The sequence below is a fragment of the Lupinus angustifolius genome, chromosome LG06 (assembly GCF_001865875.1).
Source record: "Lupinus angustifolius cultivar Tanjil chromosome LG06, LupAngTanjil_v1.0, whole genome shotgun sequence".
Classification (NCBI taxonomy): domain Eukaryota; kingdom Viridiplantae; phylum Streptophyta; class Magnoliopsida; order Fabales; family Fabaceae; genus Lupinus; species Lupinus angustifolius.
In genome coordinates this window covers 29,988,520-30,011,184 of record NC_032014.1, presented here as the reverse complement: position 1 = coordinate 30,011,184, position 22,665 = coordinate 29,988,520, and the positions used below count along the sequence as shown (strand labels likewise).

General features: G+C 32.6%; 5 protein-coding genes across 5 annotated transcripts; 3 read left to right on the top strand and 2 right to left on the bottom strand.

Moving 5' to 3' along the window:
* LOC109350915 (protein translation factor SUI1 homolog) lies at positions 5,577-7,561 on the top strand. The gene is made up of 4 exons (XM_019592224.1): positions 5,577-5,678; positions 6,599-6,880; positions 7,127-7,180; positions 7,346-7,561. The coding sequence occupies exons 2-4, from the start codon at positions 6,638-6,640 to the stop codon at positions 7,388-7,390; spliced, it is 342 nt and encodes a 113-aa protein (XP_019447769.1). The 5' UTR covers positions 5,577-5,678; positions 6,599-6,637; the 3' UTR covers positions 7,391-7,561.
* On the bottom strand, positions 8,906-12,892 carry LOC109350914 (syntaxin-132-like). Its single transcript, XM_019592223.1, has 13 exons — positions 12,799-12,892; positions 11,576-11,692; positions 11,257-11,313; positions 11,130-11,178; positions 10,811-10,899; positions 10,639-10,712; positions 10,503-10,545; positions 10,356-10,416; positions 10,052-10,077; positions 9,885-9,962; positions 9,536-9,616; positions 9,373-9,438; positions 8,906-9,266 (listed from the first exon to the last, which is right to left on the bottom strand). Exons 1-13 carry the CDS (start codon positions 12,814-12,816, stop codon positions 9,102-9,104), a joined length of 924 nt encoding a protein of 307 aa, XP_019447768.1. The 5' UTR covers positions 12,817-12,892; the 3' UTR covers positions 8,906-9,101.
* LOC109350603 lies at positions 15,599-16,156 on the top strand. Its single transcript, XM_019591828.1, has one exon. It carries the CDS (start codon positions 15,599-15,601, stop codon positions 16,154-16,156), a length of 558 nt encoding a protein of 185 aa, XP_019447373.1.
* LOC109350602 (probable LRR receptor-like serine/threonine-protein kinase At1g12460) lies at positions 20,588-21,445 on the top strand. Its single transcript, XM_019591827.1, has 2 exons — positions 20,588-20,669; positions 20,916-21,445. Exons 1-2 carry the CDS (start codon positions 20,588-20,590, stop codon positions 21,443-21,445), a joined length of 612 nt encoding a protein of 203 aa, XP_019447372.1.
* Positions 21,430-22,665, bottom strand: LOC109350601 (protein DETOXIFICATION 56-like; the record flags this gene model as incomplete). The annotated part of the gene is made up of 1 exon (XM_019591825.1): positions 21,430-22,665. A coding segment is annotated over one exon (975 nt), but the record flags the coding sequence as incomplete, so codon positions are not given.

Below are 22,665 nucleotides of genomic sequence, written 5' to 3'. Positions count from 1 at the left end.
GAGCAATGAGAGCTTTCTTCAATTTTTTCCATGAGAGAGCATCCTCGGTCTCCAACAGCAAATTGAACCAATGTATTGTGTTTCCTTCCATACTCACCCTCACCAATTTCAATCGCATTGCCTCCGGTGTATTTTGCACGTCAAAATAGATCTCAGCGCAAGTAATCCACGCTACTGGATCGTCCCCTTCGAATGCCGGCAACTTCACCTTTTTCCCCGAAAGTCGAGATTCGCCGTTCGTATTATCGCCGGACGAGTTTTCAGCCTCCATGTCCCGACTTTTCTGATCGAATTGCTGACTCAACTCAGCAAGAACCAAACTCTGCGTTTGCATTTGAGCCACTAAAGTTTGAAGAGTGGTTCGAACTTCTCCCATTTGTTATTCTAACGCCTCACCCTATTTGACATCTTCGGTGGCATCTACTATGTTCCTTTCCTCCTTCGCCTCTGGATCCGACAAGTCGGACCAATTGATGCAATAACAGAACAGTAGGAACAGAAAACAATGTATATTGGTGACGGAAAAGAGTGTAAGAACAGAATATTATGAAATGGTAGAGTATTAAGCAGAATGAATGGTAAACAGGTGTATATTTTCTATTGATGAGGGCTGGTTTACACTTATGAAAGCAAGGTAAAATATTGATAGACTCAGCTATCAATCCATAGAGGTATCACTCTATTTCTCTTTCCTATAACAGAATTCTTAATGCCATTCTCTCCCATCTCTTTGTGTTAATATAACAGAATCTGCCTTCTTCTTTGCCACCTCAGCTTTCCTCCCACGTTTCCTTACATAGACCCTCCAAATCTTGGGTTTCTTATCAACCTCAAGGCCCACCTCTCTACCTATGTTTCTATCATAATCACTTTCGGGGTTCGTGGTTGCACCTTCCAACAAGTGTCGTTCACAGGAATTGAACTCTCGACTTTGAAGATCTAGTCGGGTTTTACATCACTAGACCAACGTCGTCTTGTTCGTACATGGATTGTTGTATGATCTAAGTTATCGTGGTGTGAATATAAAAACACATTAAATACTTGATGATGATAAAGATATACAGAAAGAAATAGAGATTTTGGGGTAAGAAGGGTAGAGTGATCCCCCTTTGACATATATTATTACTTGCACTTGCATAAACTAGTAGCTAATTAAAGTAAAATGAGATATCTTAAAAATCTCAAAATGATCCATGACTTTGTATTGGTACAGAATTATTGGTAGTGTGTAAAATAAGGGAATCAAAACTTTGAAATCTGGTTTAGTATGTTATGCGAGGATCTAGTGAAGTCTTTCATCACTAAATTAAGTCCTAATCTAATCACTGGTATACAATGTAGTATGGTTATTATCACAAAATAAACACAATAATTGAATGCACATTAGTGACAAAATTTGGAGCCCCTATTAAAAAGTGCGCACTGTACAGGGGCTCTTGCTGTACATGCATAGACCCAATTTGAATAAGATTGTATGACACTTTTTTGGGAGAAGAAAAAAGATGCTAATACTTTTTGTTTCTTATTTTTTCTCTCTTCCTCTTTACCTAAAGAGGATATTGTCAAGTTTGTGATACAAAATGATTACAAGAAACAACATTTTTAAGTAAATAAAGCATTCTTCATTCCTCTTGGTGGAGCCAAAGGCTTTAAAGTGGACCTTAATTTGATTGCCATGATTGAGGGACCAAGTTGTCTAGTGATTTAGAAACAAACCAGATTCCCCACCATGTAAGAAAAGTAGCTCATTTGGGATTATTCTATTTTTGTTAAGGATTTGTGTGTAAGTTGGTTTTTGGAGGAAAATTGAGGGAATGGAAAACTTGGGAGCTATAAAATACACTCGTAAAATAATTTTCAAGTTTTCCCTTTCTCTTCATTTCCACCAAAATCTAACTCGGAAACAGACCTAAGATTATACTCCAATTTCTAACTTGACAATTTCAAATTTTAAATTATAAAGAATACACCTCAAGAAAAACATTTTGTAGCATATTTTCAAAAGATAGTCTCCGTCACTAAATATTAAAGGCACATTAAATTCAAAGAATCATATAATTATCTATTTAAGGCAATGGTTAATATCACAACACATTCAATTCAGAGAATCATATATAGTATCTACATCACTTTCTAACTTTAGCTGCCTTCAAGATAGAATCATAGAACTACTGTTCTATGTATATATATTCACCCCTAGCCACAACCCACAACAAAGTGCTAATAATGAATTGTGACCTGAAAATTGACATGAGATTTTGTCACTCAACAAAGGCAGAATTAGATAGGAAAATGGCTAGTTTCATTTTTCTTTTATAAATCAATGAGACTAGAGTTTAACGAGTTTTATGTTCCATATATTTGGATTGAGAGTACGTTAAGTTATGTAAGACGTAGTTTAGTTCATTTTATTTAAATTTATCTATATTTTATATTTATCTTATTAGTTATTATTTAGGTGGTTATTATTTTAGCGTTTGTAACAACTTTTTGCACCTATTACAAATTATTTGAACTGAATTATATTTGACAAATCATTATCATTCAAAATTTCTATAACACTAATATATAAAAATGTATATACACTTATAGTAATTATTATTTAGACACCCATGTTTTACTAAATACTTAGTTACGACTAGAATAAATAAATTTGTATGTAAAATAAAATATCACTCTAGGTCCTTCATTATACAATTACTACCAAGTTGCTAATTAAAAGTATGAGTAGATAAGTTCTGAAACTCGAATATATATGAAAATTTACTCTTTATTCAAGAGGGGTGAGTGAAGGTTCATGTTTGTTCATCCCTAAAGCCTAAGATATTAGTAGAAAACACATGTGACCGTGCAAATGAGTTGTGCCATAAGTTTTTTAAGCTTCCATTTTCCAACTTTGATAATTCTAGGCTCTAGTATTAGTATCGATGAAATGGGATCATCTATTCCTTAATATTCCTAGCATCATATTTGAAGTCAATTAAATTCTATCAAATAGCATATATTATTTTTGTTTTTATAATTTTTTTAAGTATATGATAACTTTCAATTGGAGTAAAATATAACAAAATATAAAAAGTGAGACAAATTGATGAACTTGCATAATTTCACCTTTCCCTGTGAAAATGGTAAGCCATCCTATAAAGATAAAAGGCAATACAACATTGAACAGCCTTAAATCAATAATCTAGATCTATGTGTTAATGGTCAAACATCATTCTTGAATTAGATCAACAATAAGATTTATTGGCGTAAGGTAATTCATTTTTTTTTGTATTTTTAATTCTTAAATTAATAATTAAATTTAAAAATCATTTAATAAATTTCCAAAATTGAAAATAAAAATATATTAATTAAGAGTAGAATTAATGTTTTAAAATTAGACCACATATTCAATCCATATACCTTTTTTATATAGGGTGTGTGGAATGCCTTCCACCTTAGCTTTCACATCTATAATTAACTCTTCAACTTTATAAGTTGTTTTACTCAAATAAGTCATAATTATTTAAATTTGATTTTTCATCCTTTTTCCTTAAAAAACATTGATGATGATTCTATAATATATTTTTCTATTGCACCAAAAAATGACATCGATAAGAAGAAAACTAGAAATTAGGATACGGTGAAAAATAGAACTTGTTGACTATTAGAATTTAGAACCTCGAATAAGAATGAAATCTAAATTATAAGTGAAAGTAAAATTAAGATTAGTCAAAAGGATGTAAGGGCAATTATTATACGAATAATAACGTATGCATATTATTTGTCAGTATTTTTTGGGGTAGGATAGTTAAATAACTAAAATTTGTTTTGAAATAATAATAAAATAATTCATATATAGAATAAAATAATAATATATAAAAAATAGTTAATTAAAAATTAAACTTATGAAAATCAAAATTCTTTATAGTAATTTTCACTTATAAACTACTATTGTGGTAGATATATTTTTATATTCATCAGCCAAATATTTTTATCATTTAATAATGTGATAAACTTATTATAAGCACCTGACAAATATTTATCGACAATATAAATTTCATTTTGTATTTAGTGATGTCTACAAAATATTTCCTTATTTGGAGATTCATAACATTAATTAGATCTTTTATTATGCGTACTCAAACATATCGTATCCTGCATTTTCAAAAAAAATAATACATATTTACATATCAGTTACGTATTATATCTTATAATCATATCGGTATTAATGCTTCATAACACATTAGAACATGTTGAGCTTATGTTTCAACTTGGGGACAAGTGTATCACTCAAACTACCAATAATCCATTCATGAATCTTGATAAAGTGGCTTAAGTGAGATCATTTTTCATATGAAAACTGTGAGAATAATAAATTTAACTCTTACAACATATATATATGATATGATTAAAAATTAGTTATTGATCTTATTTCTTTTAATATTAACCATTCAAATAAGATATAACACTCTATATTAATTATTCTTATTTATCTATGAATAATAATAGTTCCTACCTCACTCATTTCTTACATACATATAAGAATATGTTGTTTTTGACAACCTAAAGAAAGTGACCAAGTATTAATGTTACTATTACTAAGGAGGCGAGTGTGGCATGAAAAACTGAGATCCAAAACCAGCTAGAATACGAGGATAGCACATTAATTATGATATGGCTTAGAAAAAGAGAAAAACCTAAGTTTCTAATCCAAAATGACTTAGTTTTAGAATAATTTATACTAACAATACCAATACGCACTTGATTCAGATAAGTCACCATCTTTGAAGTGCCCATTTTATATAGTGACTCAACTAAATAACAAGAATTAAAACCAATTGTTTTAAAAGTTTAAGGATGAAAATAATAAAAATTTGTGTGAAATAAAACCAAAAGTTTATTTTGTGAAGACACAATCATTAAGTTGGGTACAACACCTCCATTAAAGTATTTGTCCCATATACACAATATTATCTCCATTTGCGCCAACTAAATATATGCATTTTCCCCATTTGTTCTCATACCCTTAATTACTTTAAGATCATGAGAAATAATTAGTACTATAGGGAGATAATTTATTGATTTGGGGTTGATTTTGGCCTTAATTATTATCAGCAAATGTCACTCCTAGAAATATATCTAGAAATTTAGCTTCACCTAACCATTATATTAACTTTTTGTCGCCAATCCTTTTAGGTTAGTCCTACCTATATTATATTGGCCATGTTATATGATTCATAGCACACTGAAATTAAATCTTTAACACTATAACACACCCCTTTAAAATTATAACACAAATAAATAAATAATTACTATCTTAACCAAATTATTTTTATGAAATTTTATTCCAAAGTTATATACTAGAACTTATATTTCAAAATTGTATAAAATTTAGTTCAACAATAATAATAATAGTTAATGTACACCAATTCAAAACTAAAGAGAGAAGCCATAGTTTTATCATCCAAAAATATATTTAAAAATCACACTAATTACTCAGGCGAAATCTAAAAAATAAAAATAAAAATAGAAACTGGTGCCTAAAACATGGTTCACGTGTTACTATTCACTAATTGCATGTTAACAACCGCTACCGAATTATGTGGTTGGGAGGATTTGTCTCAACTGTCACATATAAAAACGTTATGCAGTTGACTTTGATATTATTCACATTATTTGGAGACAACTTTCAGGTATTATTCTTGTTATTGTAATAAGTTTTTCTTTCTACTTTTGTTATTTTAACTGTAACTTTTTATTCTCGTACGTTGTTTCTCTGCATGTAACGTTATAATTCCAAATTTGTCATTTTTAACCATAGTTTTATCCAAAGTATGGGTTTCCTTCAACAAATTTTATCAATTCTTATATGGGGTATGTGCTTTGTTTTTACTCTTGTTAGTGGAAGTTTTTGTGATTAGATCTGTGTTATCATAATAGTAAGGGAAACCCGGTTCGTCATTTTTTCATTATTTTTATGAGATTTTTGTTAAGATGAATTTGATACACGATACATGATTAATCAGAAAATTCGATAAAATTTGAAGAGTATTACTGTTTCAACTTGGGAGGACAATTGTGTTTATCTATACTTTCAAAATATATAAAATGAAAGTTTTTCAATTATATTGTTAGAAATGTTTACATTTTTCAAATTTAATTTGAAATAAAAGATGCAGATAGATTGATTGTTCTAAGTAATGGTTCAATCAATAGAAATTATATTGCATGAAAAGTTATTGCCTGGGTGGTGTAATAGTACTGGAGGTATTAATTGGTATTGCTATTTCTGGATTTATAATTGAAAGTTTAAGATCTATCAATTGTATTTCACATTAGTCTAAAATCACCAAATTGTAGAGTTACTTAATATTTTTTTAATGTCGGTGAGACTCGAACCACAACCTCTTTCTCTTTATTTCTTAAACTATTCATCCTCACCATCAGACTACATTACGACTTTTTCATTTTCATGATTATTGTTCTACACCACTACTTTGTATCCCCTTTGCTCAATAAAAATTTATGTGCATGAAGCATTATTTCCAAGTAAAGTTCATATATCAATTCCTTATGCTAGATATAACTTATTTGTGCTTTGTTTGTGATGTAGGACATTGTTTAATCACACACATAACCTAGGGCAAGTTTCATGTCTGAATTTGAAACAAGCATCCCAACTGCTTTTGATCCTTTTGCTGAGGCAAATGCTGAGGACTCAGGTGCTGGGACAAAAGAGTATGTTCATGTACGAGTTCAGCAGCGTAACGGAAGGAAAAGCCTCACAACAGTGCAAGGGTTGAAGAAAGAGTTCAGCTATACCAAGATACTTAAGGATCTCAAGAAAGAGTTCTGCTGTAATGGTACTGTTGTTCAGGACCCTGAGTTGGGCCAGGTTTGTTTCATACTATCTCTTCATAAATTATAAGTATTTCTTTGCCCTAGGGTTATCATAACCGATATGATACTTCGATATACTATACTTTTTGTCTATATATCTTTTAATTATTTTACGTATCAAAATATATGTAATGTATCATATCTGTAAATGATTGATTCGTTGCATCCGTACTTCGATATACTATACTATTTGATGTGCAATTATTTTCCGAAAATGAATGTCAAAATTGTATGGATGCAGGTCATACAACTTCAGGGAGATCAAAGAAAGAATGTTTCTACTTTCCTAGTGCAGGTAAACAAACATGCAACTCTCGTTGATTCGTATTTGGGTTGACACCCCTTATGCTTTATTATTGAAGTGTTTCGCTTATAAAAAACACACAATTCTTGATTGTACTTCTTAATTATAAAAAAGTGAAATATATAATTTATAAATTCATGTGTTTTGCAAAAACAGGCTGGGATAGTAAAGAAGGAGCATATCAAGATTCATGGTTTCTAAATACTATGTAGCATGCAATTGATAGTTCAGTTTCATATTTGATATATAGCCTGCACAATATACCCTATGTAATTCTATTGTCAACCAATTTTGGTTACTTAATGAATTATGCTGTAGAATTATATGTTTGTTTATATGAAAGCTAAGCCATATGGGTTATTCCTTCTAGTATGTGATTGTGTTAGTTAACACCACAAAGTAATTTTAAGAGTCATTTAGTTTTTTTGTTGACAAAAATAAGATACTTATTAGTGTTTGATAGAGTTATTATAGTAAGCCATGAGCTTAGAAACACATAGTTGACAAAATATTACAATTTTTTCTCTCAATAGTTTCTTAATGGTTGTGTGGTTAAATAGTTTAATTTTTTAAATCAACAATGCCTATGTTAGTACTTGAGGCGCAGTTGAAGATCCTAAGATTTGCTTGTAACATTTGCATTTTTCTATCAAATGCTCCTATGTCACCCTTTTGCCAGATAATTCTATAAGTTGATTTAATATGTTAGATATGTTGTGAATCAACTCCAATGATCTTCATCCTTTTCCTTCATGGATGTAGAAGTTATCAACTTCACCAACTTCTCTATCCTAACTTTCTCACATTCAAAAGTTCTCTCTTCTGAGGTATATTCCAACCTAAAACATCCTATACCCATTAGCCTAGCTAGCTAACCAAAGCATGTTTATCCTCGATCAAATTGAGAAGTTTCTCAAAAGAATCATGCAAAGATCGTTTACCCACCCAATGATTAAGCTAGAATCTTTTTATTCTCATTCCCCAGCACCTTTTTAAAGCCACCCGCCAACTACCCTTAACCAGGGTTTGTCTCACTCATCACCCTCTTCAAGTCTTTATACCAAAGTGAATCCTTAGACTCGTCTAAATCACTACCGGTCGGCTTAGGGCTTCTAAGAATCTCATATTTAGACTCTAAGACTTTAACCCAAAAGGATTCTCTCTCGATTAAACAACACAATCTCCATTTACTAAGAATAACTTTATTAAAGAACTCAATATCCTTGACATGCAAGCACCTCTGACTTGATATCCTTCTCAACATCTTGACTTTATTGTACGATTTCCTTTGACTAGAATTGCTAAAGAGGTTGTTGAGACACATTTCGAAATTCATATCTCCTCCTTTTACCACAAAAGCCAAGTTGATCCATCATATGATAAAAAAACTCCAACTCTTTTCAAAATCAATCTTCAAAATATCACACTCCTTATTTCTCTCAACAATGTATGATTATTGTTCATTTGATTGGTTGCAAAGATTCTTCTCACATGTCACTCATAGATTTGCACACCAAATACCACTATGTTTATCCACTTTTCACAAGAGCTAAGTATAAGAACAACATCATCATAAAAAGGATTGGTATAATTTTCATCATCATAAAAAGGATTGGTATAATTTTTAAAACAAGAGCTAAGTAGAGTCACCAAAATCACCATTCAGTGGATTTGTAAAAACAGAATGTAACAAAAAAAGTAAGGGGGGATCTCATAAACTTTAGAAAGGTGACAAAAGAATATGAATTCCATATAGTGAGACACAAATTTTATAGTAAGTCATAAATCAATAACACAACAAATCAAACATCAATCAAAATAAAAGTAAAAAATCCGGCACCAAGGGCGACTGTCGACTGACTTGTCGACTGTTATATATATGGACAAGGGACCAAGGGCGAGACACTCGAGCTCACTTATGCTTCCAAGGTTTGATAACACCAACAACTATAATGGCTATTACTATCAACAGTATAATGATTCCAATGCACATCCATTTTCGAGAACTCTTCTGCAGTTTCTTAGCGGTCTGAAGCGCAGATGTCCCTCTCTGGACATGATCGACTGCGTTGTTGACCTGAACAAGTCTCTCCCGTTAATGCGAATTGAAGAACTAAATGTTCCCTGAATTCTATATACAAACATAGAAACATAACATCAAGGAGAAGAGAGTGTAATCGAACCTGACTTTCGATGTTGTCTAAAATTTCTCCTTGAGCATCAACTAAGACAGCCATATCAAGATAAACCTGAGATAAAATATGATTAGATAACAAGTATTTGTTATTTCTGACATCTTTGTCAAGTAAGTTGAATATTTAAACTAAGATCTGTGTGCAAGTAAACCTGATGTAAATCAAGAAGCTTTTTCTCGATTTCTTTTACAGCATCATGTCTCTCCTGAATTTCTTCAACCGTGCTTACAATCTGCACAAGTAAACAACAAACGATATAACTACGGAAAAGCTTTTAATCCTGCACAAAAGCTTTCATTCTTCATCCTACTAAGAAAAATCCTGAAAAACACATAGGATAGTCCATGAATGAAGTTTGTATGCAAAGTTTATATTAATCACTACACCTGGCCGCTCAGAAAAAGAGGGAAAGTGTAAGAAACAGAAAAACAAAATGGCATAATTCATTGTTAATTTCCTAAATTGAAAAATGTTCAAATGAGGAATCATAAACCGAGTACCTGTCCTCTGCCGGTTTCTAGAATTGCTTGCTGAAAGATCTGTTCACTGTTTCCTGTCTCTATCAGGTGATCAATTGTCTAACACAATCATTAAAGAGCCAATTAGAACAAAATTCATAGGCAGTGGATATCTGATCTCAAGTCACAAATTGATGAATTAAGCTCACCTCATCATCCGGCCTAGTTCCTGTGACTGTCCAATAAAATCATACACATAAAGTGGAAAATATGAGAACATGATGAACATATAAAACAATAACTTAGCACACAAGGCTACCACCTAGTAGGGCCCGAGGAGGGTGGATGTATGCAGCCTTATCCTCGCAAACAAATATATTGTTTCCTGGATTTGAACCAAAGCAAGCAACCTTATTGTTGCGTGCTACCCTCTATGACGAACATATAAAAAAATTAAAATTGTAGTACAGCCATAGAGCATCACAGTTTATCAAGGGGCCGAAATGTTCAAACCTGTGATAACTCTTCTCTCCACAACTTCACGATATTCATCTTGTATTCTTTGTCTAAGAGTCTAAAACATAACACAATAGTGAGAAAATAGGCTCCAAACTTGGAAATGCAGCTTCTGGTGTTAGAAGTAATAAAAACTAAACATACCTGAAACTCTATCATGAGATCCCTGAACCTTTTAGTCAAGGCACTGTGGTTTCAAGGAAAAGTAGAAATTTCAGCTCTCTAGGTTGTTTTATCAAGTATATAGTAATAAAGATATGTAATACTAACTCCAACTTACTTTGTCATATTCATCCTTGCTCTATCAATACCGGTCCCCTTCTCGCAACCAGGATTTTTTCGATTGTTCAGATTCTGCACAAAACAAGTTCTAACTAAATAATCCTCATGTGTTCAATATTTCATAACAAACTAACATCAACTAAAATAATATTCAGCCAGCATCTTAGTACATCTCTGCTTATAGCTTCTATTCTTGTTTTGACACCATATGAAATCCTTCCAACTTCATCAATATCTTTCTCCATCCTCTTCTTGATGCCTGAAATGATGTTGCCGGTATGTTAGTGTTATAAAAATCATTAAAGTTCAGCCACATATAACTTAACAGTGATGCTAGCACGATATTTGTCGATCTGCCTAGAACTACATGACACACCAAACTTAATACATAGTATTGATATCAGCACAATCTTATGATTTACGACTTACGACCCAATTCGAATCAGATGCTTGCAACAAAAAAGTAACATAATTTGCATTGTAATATACCTTTCATCGCAGATGCGTTGGTAACAGCTTTTGATTCCTCATTAGCATCCTGAAAAATGTCGAATTACTAACTGCTATAAATGAGACATTGCGTCCAAAAGTGTTAAATTATGAACAAGATACATACCTTTAGGTTATATAGTAGCATAGATAGGTTATCAATTTGTTTATCGGCCTCGTGGATCTAATAACAAAATAAGAATATCAATGAACATAGGATATTCAAGCAAGATACTCAACAAATAGTTTGAAGAAAAGGTAGATTATCGAAACAAACTAGCTTAAAGATTTTCTTTTTGCCCCTTTACTCTAACTAATAACAATTTTTATCCTATTGTGAAAGAATAATCTAACAAATACCCACATGATCACAAACTACAAAACGTTCAAGGCCAAATTCACATTTTTGAATCATCAAAAGATTAAATAGCATGCACATTGTTTACCTGCTTATTAAAAGCTTCCAATCCCAAATCAGAGTTGCTTCCTGGAACTTGCATTCCCATTTCAATATCACTTTGTCTAGAAGGCTGAGCCTTCTTAACCTCAATAACAAATGAGTCCTGTAAGAAACAAAATCAATTTGAAAAGCAAATAGAAAAGTTATCATTGGACTTTGATGCTTGAAGACAACAACATGAAACTTAAACTAAGTCAAATTAACAGTAATTAAACAGCACAAAAACACACAAAATTCAACTGAATAAATCCAATCAACTTAAACATGTGTTATTAATACAGTGAACACAACCACTCACCTCTGAAGCACCGATACTGATACGAGTATCGGATACAATATGTATATGATATTTCGATATGCATTTTCTTGAAAATGTAGGATATGATATGTTTTGGATCGCATATAAAATATGAACATAAAATCCATAAAACATAATAAACATATAATTATTGTTATGAATTTCCGAACAAGGAATATATTTTGTAGACATCACTAAATACAAAATGAAATTCATATTGTCATAAGATGATCAATATCGTTTAATCGATGATCAACATTATGCATATGCATTACCTATTCATTCTCTATATAATACGCATGTTTTGCTTTATTTCTCTTACTACAAGTCCACTTGGTAGATTGCATATTATGTTTCTCTCTTTTACTTAATTGACCGTGTTATGCTTTTCTGGCTTAATTGACTGTGTCATGTCAACATTATGCATATGCATTTCCTATTTAGATTTATAAATTATTTATTTTTCAAAAATATAATTTTGATATGTACCCTGCTATGGATACGCATGGATGAAGTATCGAATAATATCGATATCAGATACGTGTGTGAACCAATACATGGAGGTTATTGAAGTGTAGGTGCTTCATATCCCATCATAATCTAAATGGGGACCAATTATGATCTGAATTGAACCAAAACACCACCTTTAACAAAATTTCCAATGCAAACAGAAAATATATTAAAATATAAAAGCATGATGGTTACAAATTCATATCCTTTAATACAAGGACCAAAGTGGGTCTCTCTTAGAATTGACAATGACAAAAAAAACACGATCCTGTGGAATGTAACAGTGAAAAGCAGAGAACTAAGGAACTGAAAAACATAAACTTTAGCATCAAAACTGAAAGACCCAGTTATCAAAATTGAATTTTGACATCAAATAGATGGAATTGAAGGTATGAACTTACAGTGAGAAGGTCATTCATGTTGAAAATATGAAATCAGAGAGAGAGAGTAAATAGTAATTGTTTTTGTATTTGCCGTTAGCCCGTGAAACAAACAACAAAGCAAAACCCACCAAATACAACAATGCCTCTTGATTTTGTTACTTTATTATATTATTTTCCCAATTATTTCTTATATTTGCATTTCACAAAACAAATTCTATTATATTAATTTTAGCGATAAATTAATAACCATTATAGTTAAATATATAAAATGTGTAAAGATTATTTATTGTTAATTTATATAATTTATATTTATATTGATTTATTAAAAAACGAATTTATTGTTAGTTGGTGTAATATTTTTTCAGTATATTTTACCCCTCTATTTCTTTTCTTCAATTTTTAGTTTAAAAATATATTATTATAATTAGTAAAATACCATAAAAAGTTATATCATAGATTCTTAATATTTTATGGATAATATCTCATTAATATCTGTTATTATTTTCTTATGATAAATTTTTTATTATTGTTCGGCAAATAATATGGACTAAATCTTCATCTAAGAAATTGTCATTATGATGATTATTAAACTTTTTGAGGATTTTATCGTTTTATTTAAAAAATAAACAGTATACATATAAAGTTTAATAAATATTATATTTTAGTAGACTTTTAATACTAAAAAGTATTGTTTTTTATTTTTTTGAAAATTATTTTATGTATTTAGATAATTATTTTATGTATTGAGATAATGAGAGAAAAAATAAACGATATTATTTTATGTATTGAGATAATGAGAAGAAGAAGAAGAAATAGAAATTTGGATTTACAAACACACAACACGCTAATACTATGTGAGGCCTTATTCTTAAATTAATGTATCCAATTCCAGTAAAACACATTTTTGTCATAAAAAATTACCTTTTAAGGTTAATTAAAGTTTGATAACTTTTTGTTGAAAATAAAAATATGAAATTTGCAATATATAATGGCCTTATTAATACTATCGTCATTATTATGCAAAATTATTTCTTGATAGAGGAAACATAAAAATAAAAACATATAACAAAAAGTAACCTAAAAAAACATGTAACAAAATATTTTAATTTAGATACATTACCAAACCGAAGTAACTTTTGTCACATAGTCATCTAATTAAAGAATAAAATGTTATTAAAAAAAGATAACAAAAAAAATGTTTTTAAAAATATTGAATTTTTGTCCTACTCATAGTATTGCTTCCAATAAATAAATGATAGCTATGATTTGGACCCAAAGATATAATGAATTCTATGTTGGACCACTAAGATAAGTTGGTAAAAAATGTTCTAACTTAAGTATTCAAAAAGCATTCTAACATATATAACCAATATTTCAATTTTGATCATTTGAGAATACACGTATATTAAATATTTCGTATAGAAATCTTTGTAATGATACCTGAAATAAATCCATATTAATTTGCCACCATGTAGTGTCCAACTATTAGATGGTTTATATCCTTAGATGATTAATTTACGAGGAAAAATATACATTATGACAATATAAGAATTTTATATATCATTAATTCATCATTTATCATTTATTTCTAATTTTCATTTACTTTTCAATAAAAATAAATAATTGATAAATATTTATAATGTATAAATATTACGATATAATTTATACTCATAATAACATTGAAGTCCTAAACAATTGGTTGATCAGATGATAAAAAGGTGTAAAGGAATTTGATCTACTAACACTAATTTTAATTTTACTCCACCTATTATAGAGATAGCGTCATTAAATTTTGTACCATACAGAATAACTAATGTTAAAAGTCAAAGATATGATGATTAATGACGTTCTAAAAATAGCTAAAAAGTATTAAAAAAAATTGCATTCATATATTCTTGTGTATTAATATAATGAATGAGATGTGACAGATAAGGAGGTTATACTCTTGTATTTGGTTTATTCTATGATGATATAGAAAGTTTCTGAAAATGTGATTGATTGTTTGAAATTATCCTTGACTAAGAAAAATAACATAGTAGAAAGAGAATGATGGAAAAGATATTTTAATATCAAACATTGATATTCACATTTAAAAAAAATGAGAATACAATATTCTCATTTCCTCCACAACTAAAGATTTATGAGAATCTTAATTTGTTGAACATAATTTTTTAAATTTTCTACCAAATAATGTTAATTTATATACATTCATATAAAAAATTGGAATGTGATACAAAATTATTAAATATATATTATATTTATATATTAATTAAAAGTATATGTGATAATTTTATATTATTTTTTAATATATATATAGAAAGAGGTTGGCGAGTTATTGTGAAAATGAGAATAATGAATATATAATTCTAAATAGTTAAGATTAAATAATAAATTTATATGTCCTTTTAAAGTAATTATTAAATAATATTTAATCTTAATCGTTTATGTATGGTTGTATGTCAACTTCATTAAGTGAAATTATATAACTTAGTTACCTTATAAACCTAATTATTGAAATTTGACTCGGCTCAAATTTGATTCATTTATTTAACGAAGCTAATATTTAAATCAAATTCAACTCATTTGATTAATGGACTAAGTTTATTAAGTTACATTTCAAACAAAAACCCACATGAATTTTCTCAAATGGAATCACAAATTTCCTTGTATAAAACACCACATGATTTTTTTTCCATGAAAGCATAATTTGGCTAAAATATAAGCACCCTTACCAATTCATACAAATCTCAATTCCAAATTTTGTCATTATATTAAGCTTCATTGTTTTTAGGCTTCAACAAACACAAAACCTTAAACCATGTCATCTAGAGGACGCAAAGCATGTTGCGCCGTATCTTGTCTTTTCTTGATCATTGTTATTGTTGTTATTGTAGCTTTGGCTCTTACCGTTTTCAAAATCAAAGATCCTATTATTAGTGTTCACCCTTTAGGCCTTGACCACCTTCAATTTACCGTGGACCCAAATAGCAAAATTAGTGTAGCCATGTTGATCACTATGGTGAATCGAAACTTTGGAAGTTTTAGGTACATAGATTCAACAGGTTATGTCAATTATCGTGGAACAATTGTAGCTGAAATTCCAATTTTGTCACATTATGTTCCAGCACGTAGCACCATTAATGTGACAACTAATGCTGAATTCATGGTTGGAAAGATGATAGAAAATCCTATGTTTATTCCAGATTTTGTTACTAGGAAAGTGATCAATATGACATCAAGGGCTGAATTACCAGGAAAAGTGATTGTTTTGAAGTTTATCAAAATCAAGGCCATGGCTTATAGCACATGTAACATTTCTCTTAATCTCTATAATAAGACTGCTGATACCAATTGCATTTCCAAAATCAAGCTTTGATTGTATCTTAGCTAGGATATTTTGCACATCTTGCGAAATAATAATTGCTTATTATATATTCTTTTTGCTTAGCAAAAAAAATAAGATTGTTTTTTTTATTATTACTTAGAATGTAATGTTGGAGGAATTTGATGTACAAGTTTTTATTTACATAAATATGTTATGGTCTTGTCATCTTTTTATTTATAGCTAGTTACTTGTTTTTCTTGTGGAATGAAGAATACACTAACACTACAATCATACAAGAAAAAGGATAAAGAGTACAGTATTATTTTACTCTTTCATTCAAATTTGATTATTTTTTATACATATTTATTATATCATTATTTATCATTCAAATTTGATTATTTTTTTTGAAGATTTAATAATAACTAAATATAAATGGTTATGATACATTTTAATATAAATTATTGCTTACATTATTGTTTTTTCAGATTAGTTCTCACAATTAAATTTTGCTATAACGTCCTATTAACAATTGACTGCCTTAAATGTGCTCTTTTTTCTACCTTAAAAATGTGATATTCTAAATGATCATCATTAATATAACAAATATATTGCTTGATTTATTTTTTCATTTCAACTTAACTTACTGAGTTTGACTAATTAATCTATCAACGCTATCAAAAAAATATTAAACGTAATCTTGATTAGAAAAATGAGCTAAAATGTAGTTTTAATCCCACGTGTTCTTTAATTGTGCTATTTTAATACTCCTGTTTCTTGTGTGATTAATTATCATTGTTCAACTTATATTAAATTAATGTGCAAAAATTATCATTCTGCTAATTTTTTATCTTAAACCCTAATAATGTTTCTTACGTGACATATGTTGTCCAACATGACATTACATGTTATTTATATGTGACGTCCAAAATTTATAGAGTATGGTTTTGGTTTCTCATTTTTTTCATTTGCATAGAAATCATTCTCCTAGTTTAATGTGCACTTTTCATTCAGTAAACTATATGATTGTGCAAGAACGATCATTATTTAATAAAAAATTAATAACTTATGCAATGAGAACCTAATATTTTAGAATTTAACGTGGAGTAGTCGTTGCTCGGCGCATATTGACATAAACATGTGCATATTCATATAGAATAAGACAAACGACAAAAGAACTGAAATAATAACATAAGTAGTGTCTCCAATGCTGAATAGCAAGAACCAAGGCCATCAATTCTTTCTCATATACTGACTTAGCCAAGTTCCCAGCCGACAGTGCTTTGCTGAAATAAGCAATGGGTCGTTTTTGCTGCATAAGCACAGCACCTAGGCCCCTCCCTGCTGCATCGCATTCTACTTCAAAAGGCAATGTAAAATCGGGCAACATTAATACGGGTGAAGTTGTCATTAAAGTCTTCAACTTGTTGAAGGCTTCCAATGCAAAAGGACCCCACATAAAATTGTTCTTCTTTGTCAACTCAGTTAATGGCTTGGCAATTTTACCATAGTCACGAATGAACTTTCTGTAGTACCCCGTGAGACCAAGAAATCCACGAACTCCCTTGACGGACTTGGGTTCTGGCCAGTCTATCACACACCTCACCTTTTCTGGATCCACAGCCACTCCACTCCCTGATATTACGTGGCCCAAGTAATCAACACTTTTACACCCAAATTTGCATTTAGCTTTGTTTGCCACAAAACAATGTTCCTGCAACACCGCCAACACTTGACTTAAATGGTTTAAATGTTCCTCCTCATTTTTGCTATACACCAAGATGTCGTCAAAGAACACCAAAACGAAACTTCGAAGGAAAGGTCGAAACACTCCATTCATAGTTGCCTGAAAAGTTGCCGGGGCATTCATCAATCCAAACGGCATGACTAAGTATTCATAATGCCCATTATGTGTACGGAAAGCTGTCTTGTGCACATCAGCCTCATGAACACGAATCTGATGGTACCCAGATCTCAGGTCAATCTTAGAAAAAATAGTTGACCCAAATAGTTCATCCAACAACTCATCCACAATTGGAATAGGGTACTTATCTGGAATAGTGGCTTTGTTTAGAGCTCTGTAATCCACACACATACGCCAAGAGCCATCCTTTTTTTTTTAACTAAAATCACCGGACTAGAAAAAGCACTCATGCTTGGTCGAATCACCCCTGCATCTAATAACTCCTGAACCTGTCTCTCAATCTCATCCTTCTGATAATGTGGATATCTGTATGGCCTCACATTAACTGGTCCAGTACGCGCCACTAACTGAATGTAATGCATCTGTTTTCTTTCTGGCGGTAGGCTTATGCGTTCCCGAAACACTATTGGGAATTGCTGCAACAACCGAATAACCCCTTGCTGCTCTTCTTCACTAACTACATTGTCCTCATGCTTCCTTTGTGACCACCACCAATCATGTTTAGTTGTGCTCCCCTCAAGAAATGAATTCAAGAAACCATGCTTCCCGATACAACTTCCTTGACTTTGTAATTTCACCTCTGCCCCATCATACCAAAACTGCATAGTGAGCCGTTTCCAATCCATCACTACCTTCCCCAGTGTACTCAACCAGGACACCCCCAAAACAACATCCAAACCGCCTAACTCCAGCACTAAAGCATCAACTTCGAACATCTGGGATCCCAATTTGATTTGGACCCCTTTACATATTCCTTTAGAGAGAATTTTATGGCCATCCCCGAGCTTGATGTTCCTTGCTGTCATAGGTGTAATTTGAAGCCCTAATGCCACGGTGATTGCTGGAGAGATGAAATTGTGGCTAGCTCCACTATCAATCAACACCATCACTTTGATACCTGCTACCTGACCCTCAAGTTTCATGGTATGACATTCTCCCAAGCTACCCATCACGCCAATCACCTTGCATTATGCTTCAACTTCCTCATCTTCGTCATTCTCATGTGCTTCGAGTGCAATAATCTCACCATCATCCTCAACACCTTCTCCTTCATCCAGAATGAGCAACCGAAGAGAGCGTTCTGGACATTTGTGTTGGGTTGGATGATACTTTCCCCCACACTTGAAGCAAAGCCCCTTTGCCCTCCTTTCCATCACTTCTTCATAAGATAAGCTCTTGGTACCCTTCCATCTCTCCACTGCATTGTTTTGTCGTTCTGATTCTCCTTTTCTCGCCGTCGACATCATGGAAGGAGAAGAAGAGTGACTCGGATTCGTAGAACCCGTTCTGGAACCCACAAAAGATGTCGGGTTACTCCAACCCGGTTGAGCAAAACGGGTTTTTTGATTGGGAGCCCCTCCCCCACTTCTATTAAACAGATTGGGCCCAATCCACTCATTTCGGCCCATCATTTTTTTTCTTCCATGGCTCCTTTCTTCTTCATCATCTTCCTCCCTTAACTCACCTTCTATGTCTTTTGCCATTCTCATCATTTCCAGACGCGATTTAGGGTTTAATGTGCGAACTCTCCTTCGAATTTGGGGTTTCAAACCACTCATGAAGTATCCCAAATATTGTTCCTCAGGTAAGCGTCCCACCTGAGATGACAACAATTCAAATGCCTCCACAAACTCCTTTACACTCCTATCGCATTGCCTCCGGTGTATTTTGCACGTCAAAATAGATCTCAGCGCAAGTAATCCACGCTACTGGATCGTCCCCTTCGAATGCCGGCAACTTCACCTTTTTCCCCGAAAGTCGAGATTCGCCGTTTGTATTATCGCCGGACGAATTTTCAGCCTCCATGTCCCGACTTTTCTGACCGAATTGCTGACTCAACTCAGCAAGAACCAAACTCTGCGTTTTTATTTGAGCCACTAAAGTTTGAAGAGTAGTTCAGACTTCCCCCATTTTTCTTCTAACGCCTCAACCCTATCTGACATCTTCGGTGGCATCTACTGTGTTCCTTTCCTCCTTCGCCTCTGGATCCGGCAGGTCGGACCAATTGATGCAGTAACAGAACAGTAACAACAGAGAACAATGTATATTGGTGACAGAAAAGAGTGTAAGAACAGAATATTATGAAATGGCAGAGTATTAAGCAGAATGAATGGTAAACAGATGTATATTTTCTATTGATGAGGGCTGGTTTACACTTATGAAAGCAAGGTAAAATATTGATAGACTCAGCTATCAATCCATAGAGGTATCACTCTATTTCTCTTTCCTATAACAGAATTCTTAATGCCATTCTCTCCCATCTCTTTGTGTTAATATAACAGAATCTGCCTTCTTCTTTGCCACCTCAGCTTTCCTCCCACGTTTCCTTACATAGACCCTCCAAATCTTGGGTTTCTTACCAACCTTAAGGCCCACCTCTCCACCTACGTTTCTATCATGATACCTAAGGGGTAATAGCATTGTTTCGAGCACGAGAAGACACACTCAAATTCACCTCTCTCATGCTTTATGGTGTACCATTTTTGTTTCCTTTCATCTCTCACTGTATCACCAGAAGAAACTGAAAGAGATTTTGCTTCAATTCAAGGACAACATCGCAGATGGTCCCTTCAACAGTTTGGGTTCGTGGGATTCAAGTGGAAACCCTTGCAATTACAGTGGTGTTTCATGTAATTTGGAAGGGTTTGTAGAAAGAATTGTTCTTTGGAACACTAATTTGGCTGGAGTGTTGTCCCCAGCTTTGTCAGGTTGAACAGATTAAGGATATTGACATTGTTCGGGAATCGCTTCTCGGGCAATATCTCATCAGCATATGCTGACCTTCACTCATTGTTTAGGTACTGCTACAAAACCAAGTTTGTTTCTCTTTCTCACAACAATCTTGCTGGTCCAATTCCTGAATCATTAGTAATTGCTCTAACCTTGAAGGATTTGATTTTTCCTTCAACAATTTGAGTGGGGTTGTCCCTTCGCGACTTTGTGATATTCCAAGGTTGTCATATGAAGATTGGGAGGCGGGTACCAAAGCATTGCTTGACAAAGAGTTTATTATAGGTGGTGGATCGATTGGCACAGTATACAGAACTGGTTTTGAAGGTGGTATCTCAATTGCATTGAAGAAGCTTGAAACTTTGGGAAGGATGAGAAACCAAGAAGAACTTGAGCATGAAATCGGGCGGCTGGGCTACATTCAACACCCTAATTTAGTTCATTTTCAAGGTTACTATTGGTCCTCTTCAATGCAGTTGATTCTATCAGAGTTTGTCCCAAATGGGAATCTCTATGACAAACTACATGGAATTGGCTATCCAGGATCAAGCATTAGCAGAGGCAATAGGGAATTAAATTGGTCTAGAAGGTTCCAAATTGCATTTGGAACTGCAAGAGCCATTTCTGTTTTGTGGGACAGAAATGTTTTCGATATAATTAGAATGCAATTAGAAACACTTTCAATATAATTTCAGTGCATTATGATCATGATGGTACTTTTTAGTGACTTCCAGGAGAAACTTGAGTACTGAAATGCTTGAAATGGTGTTGACAAGCAATTTAACCATTGTACATGGAGTATAAACTCTCATCTTGAATTTGCCTACACGGTTTTGAGTTGTGTCAAAGGTTTATTGGCCAAGTGTTTTTTGGGACATGTATGGATTTGGATACATACAGATACAGCCATAAATATATATTTTTAATACACATTTTAAACTTGATGATTTTCTTGGACCATACTTGGTTCCTCTGCATCATTTTTGGGAGCATTCTGAACCTGGCTGTCACTAGCAAGTGTGTGTGCCTTGGCAGCTTCTTTCACCCAGTTTATCCTCACAATAAACACCAAATCCAGCATCAAGCAGGCAACAATACCTGTATTAAGTCCAATGAAGAGTCCAACAAGGCCATGATGAAACTTGAAGGCCAAAATCACACCTAGTGGCAGAGCCAAGAAATAAAATCCAGCAAGATTAGCATACATGCCTAACCAGGGCCTAGCTGTACCTCGTAGTATGCCCCCACAAACTGCCAATGGAAAATTAAAAACTTCGACCAGTGCCATCAGCAACATTGTCTTCTTTACACCCTTTATAATTCCATTGTCATGGCTAAATAGGGCCCCCCAACTCCCCCTAACAGCCACCATCACTAAGCTGCCTATGCAACCTGACATAAATCCCAAGGCCAGAGACACGAGTGCGGATCGATATGCATTGCCAGCTTGATTGGCTCCAAGCTCATTCGACACACGAGTGGAGACACAAGTTCCTAGTGATAGCATCACTGAGAAAAGCAAATAGTCCAAGTTCAGCACAATGGCGAAAACTCCCACCGCTTCCTTTGCATTTTTCAAGTGGCCCGTAAGAAAGACTAGAATCTCATAGCACCACCACTCAAGGCATGTGTTGAGGCAGCATGATCCACCAAGCTTGACCAACCTAATCCAATCCATAAAACTTTGATCCCACCATCCTCCATCCTTCCACCTACTTCCCTTTTTCTCAAGAATCACAACATAAATGGCCAGCAGAACCACAACTATAAGATCTGTTATCCAAATAGCCATAGAAACTCCTTTGAGCCCCATGGTCTTTGAGAGCACTATGTTAATTGGTATGTGGAAAGCTAATGCTGCAGCAGAGATAAACATAGTAGGAAGAGTTATGCTTTGAGAGCTCAAGTA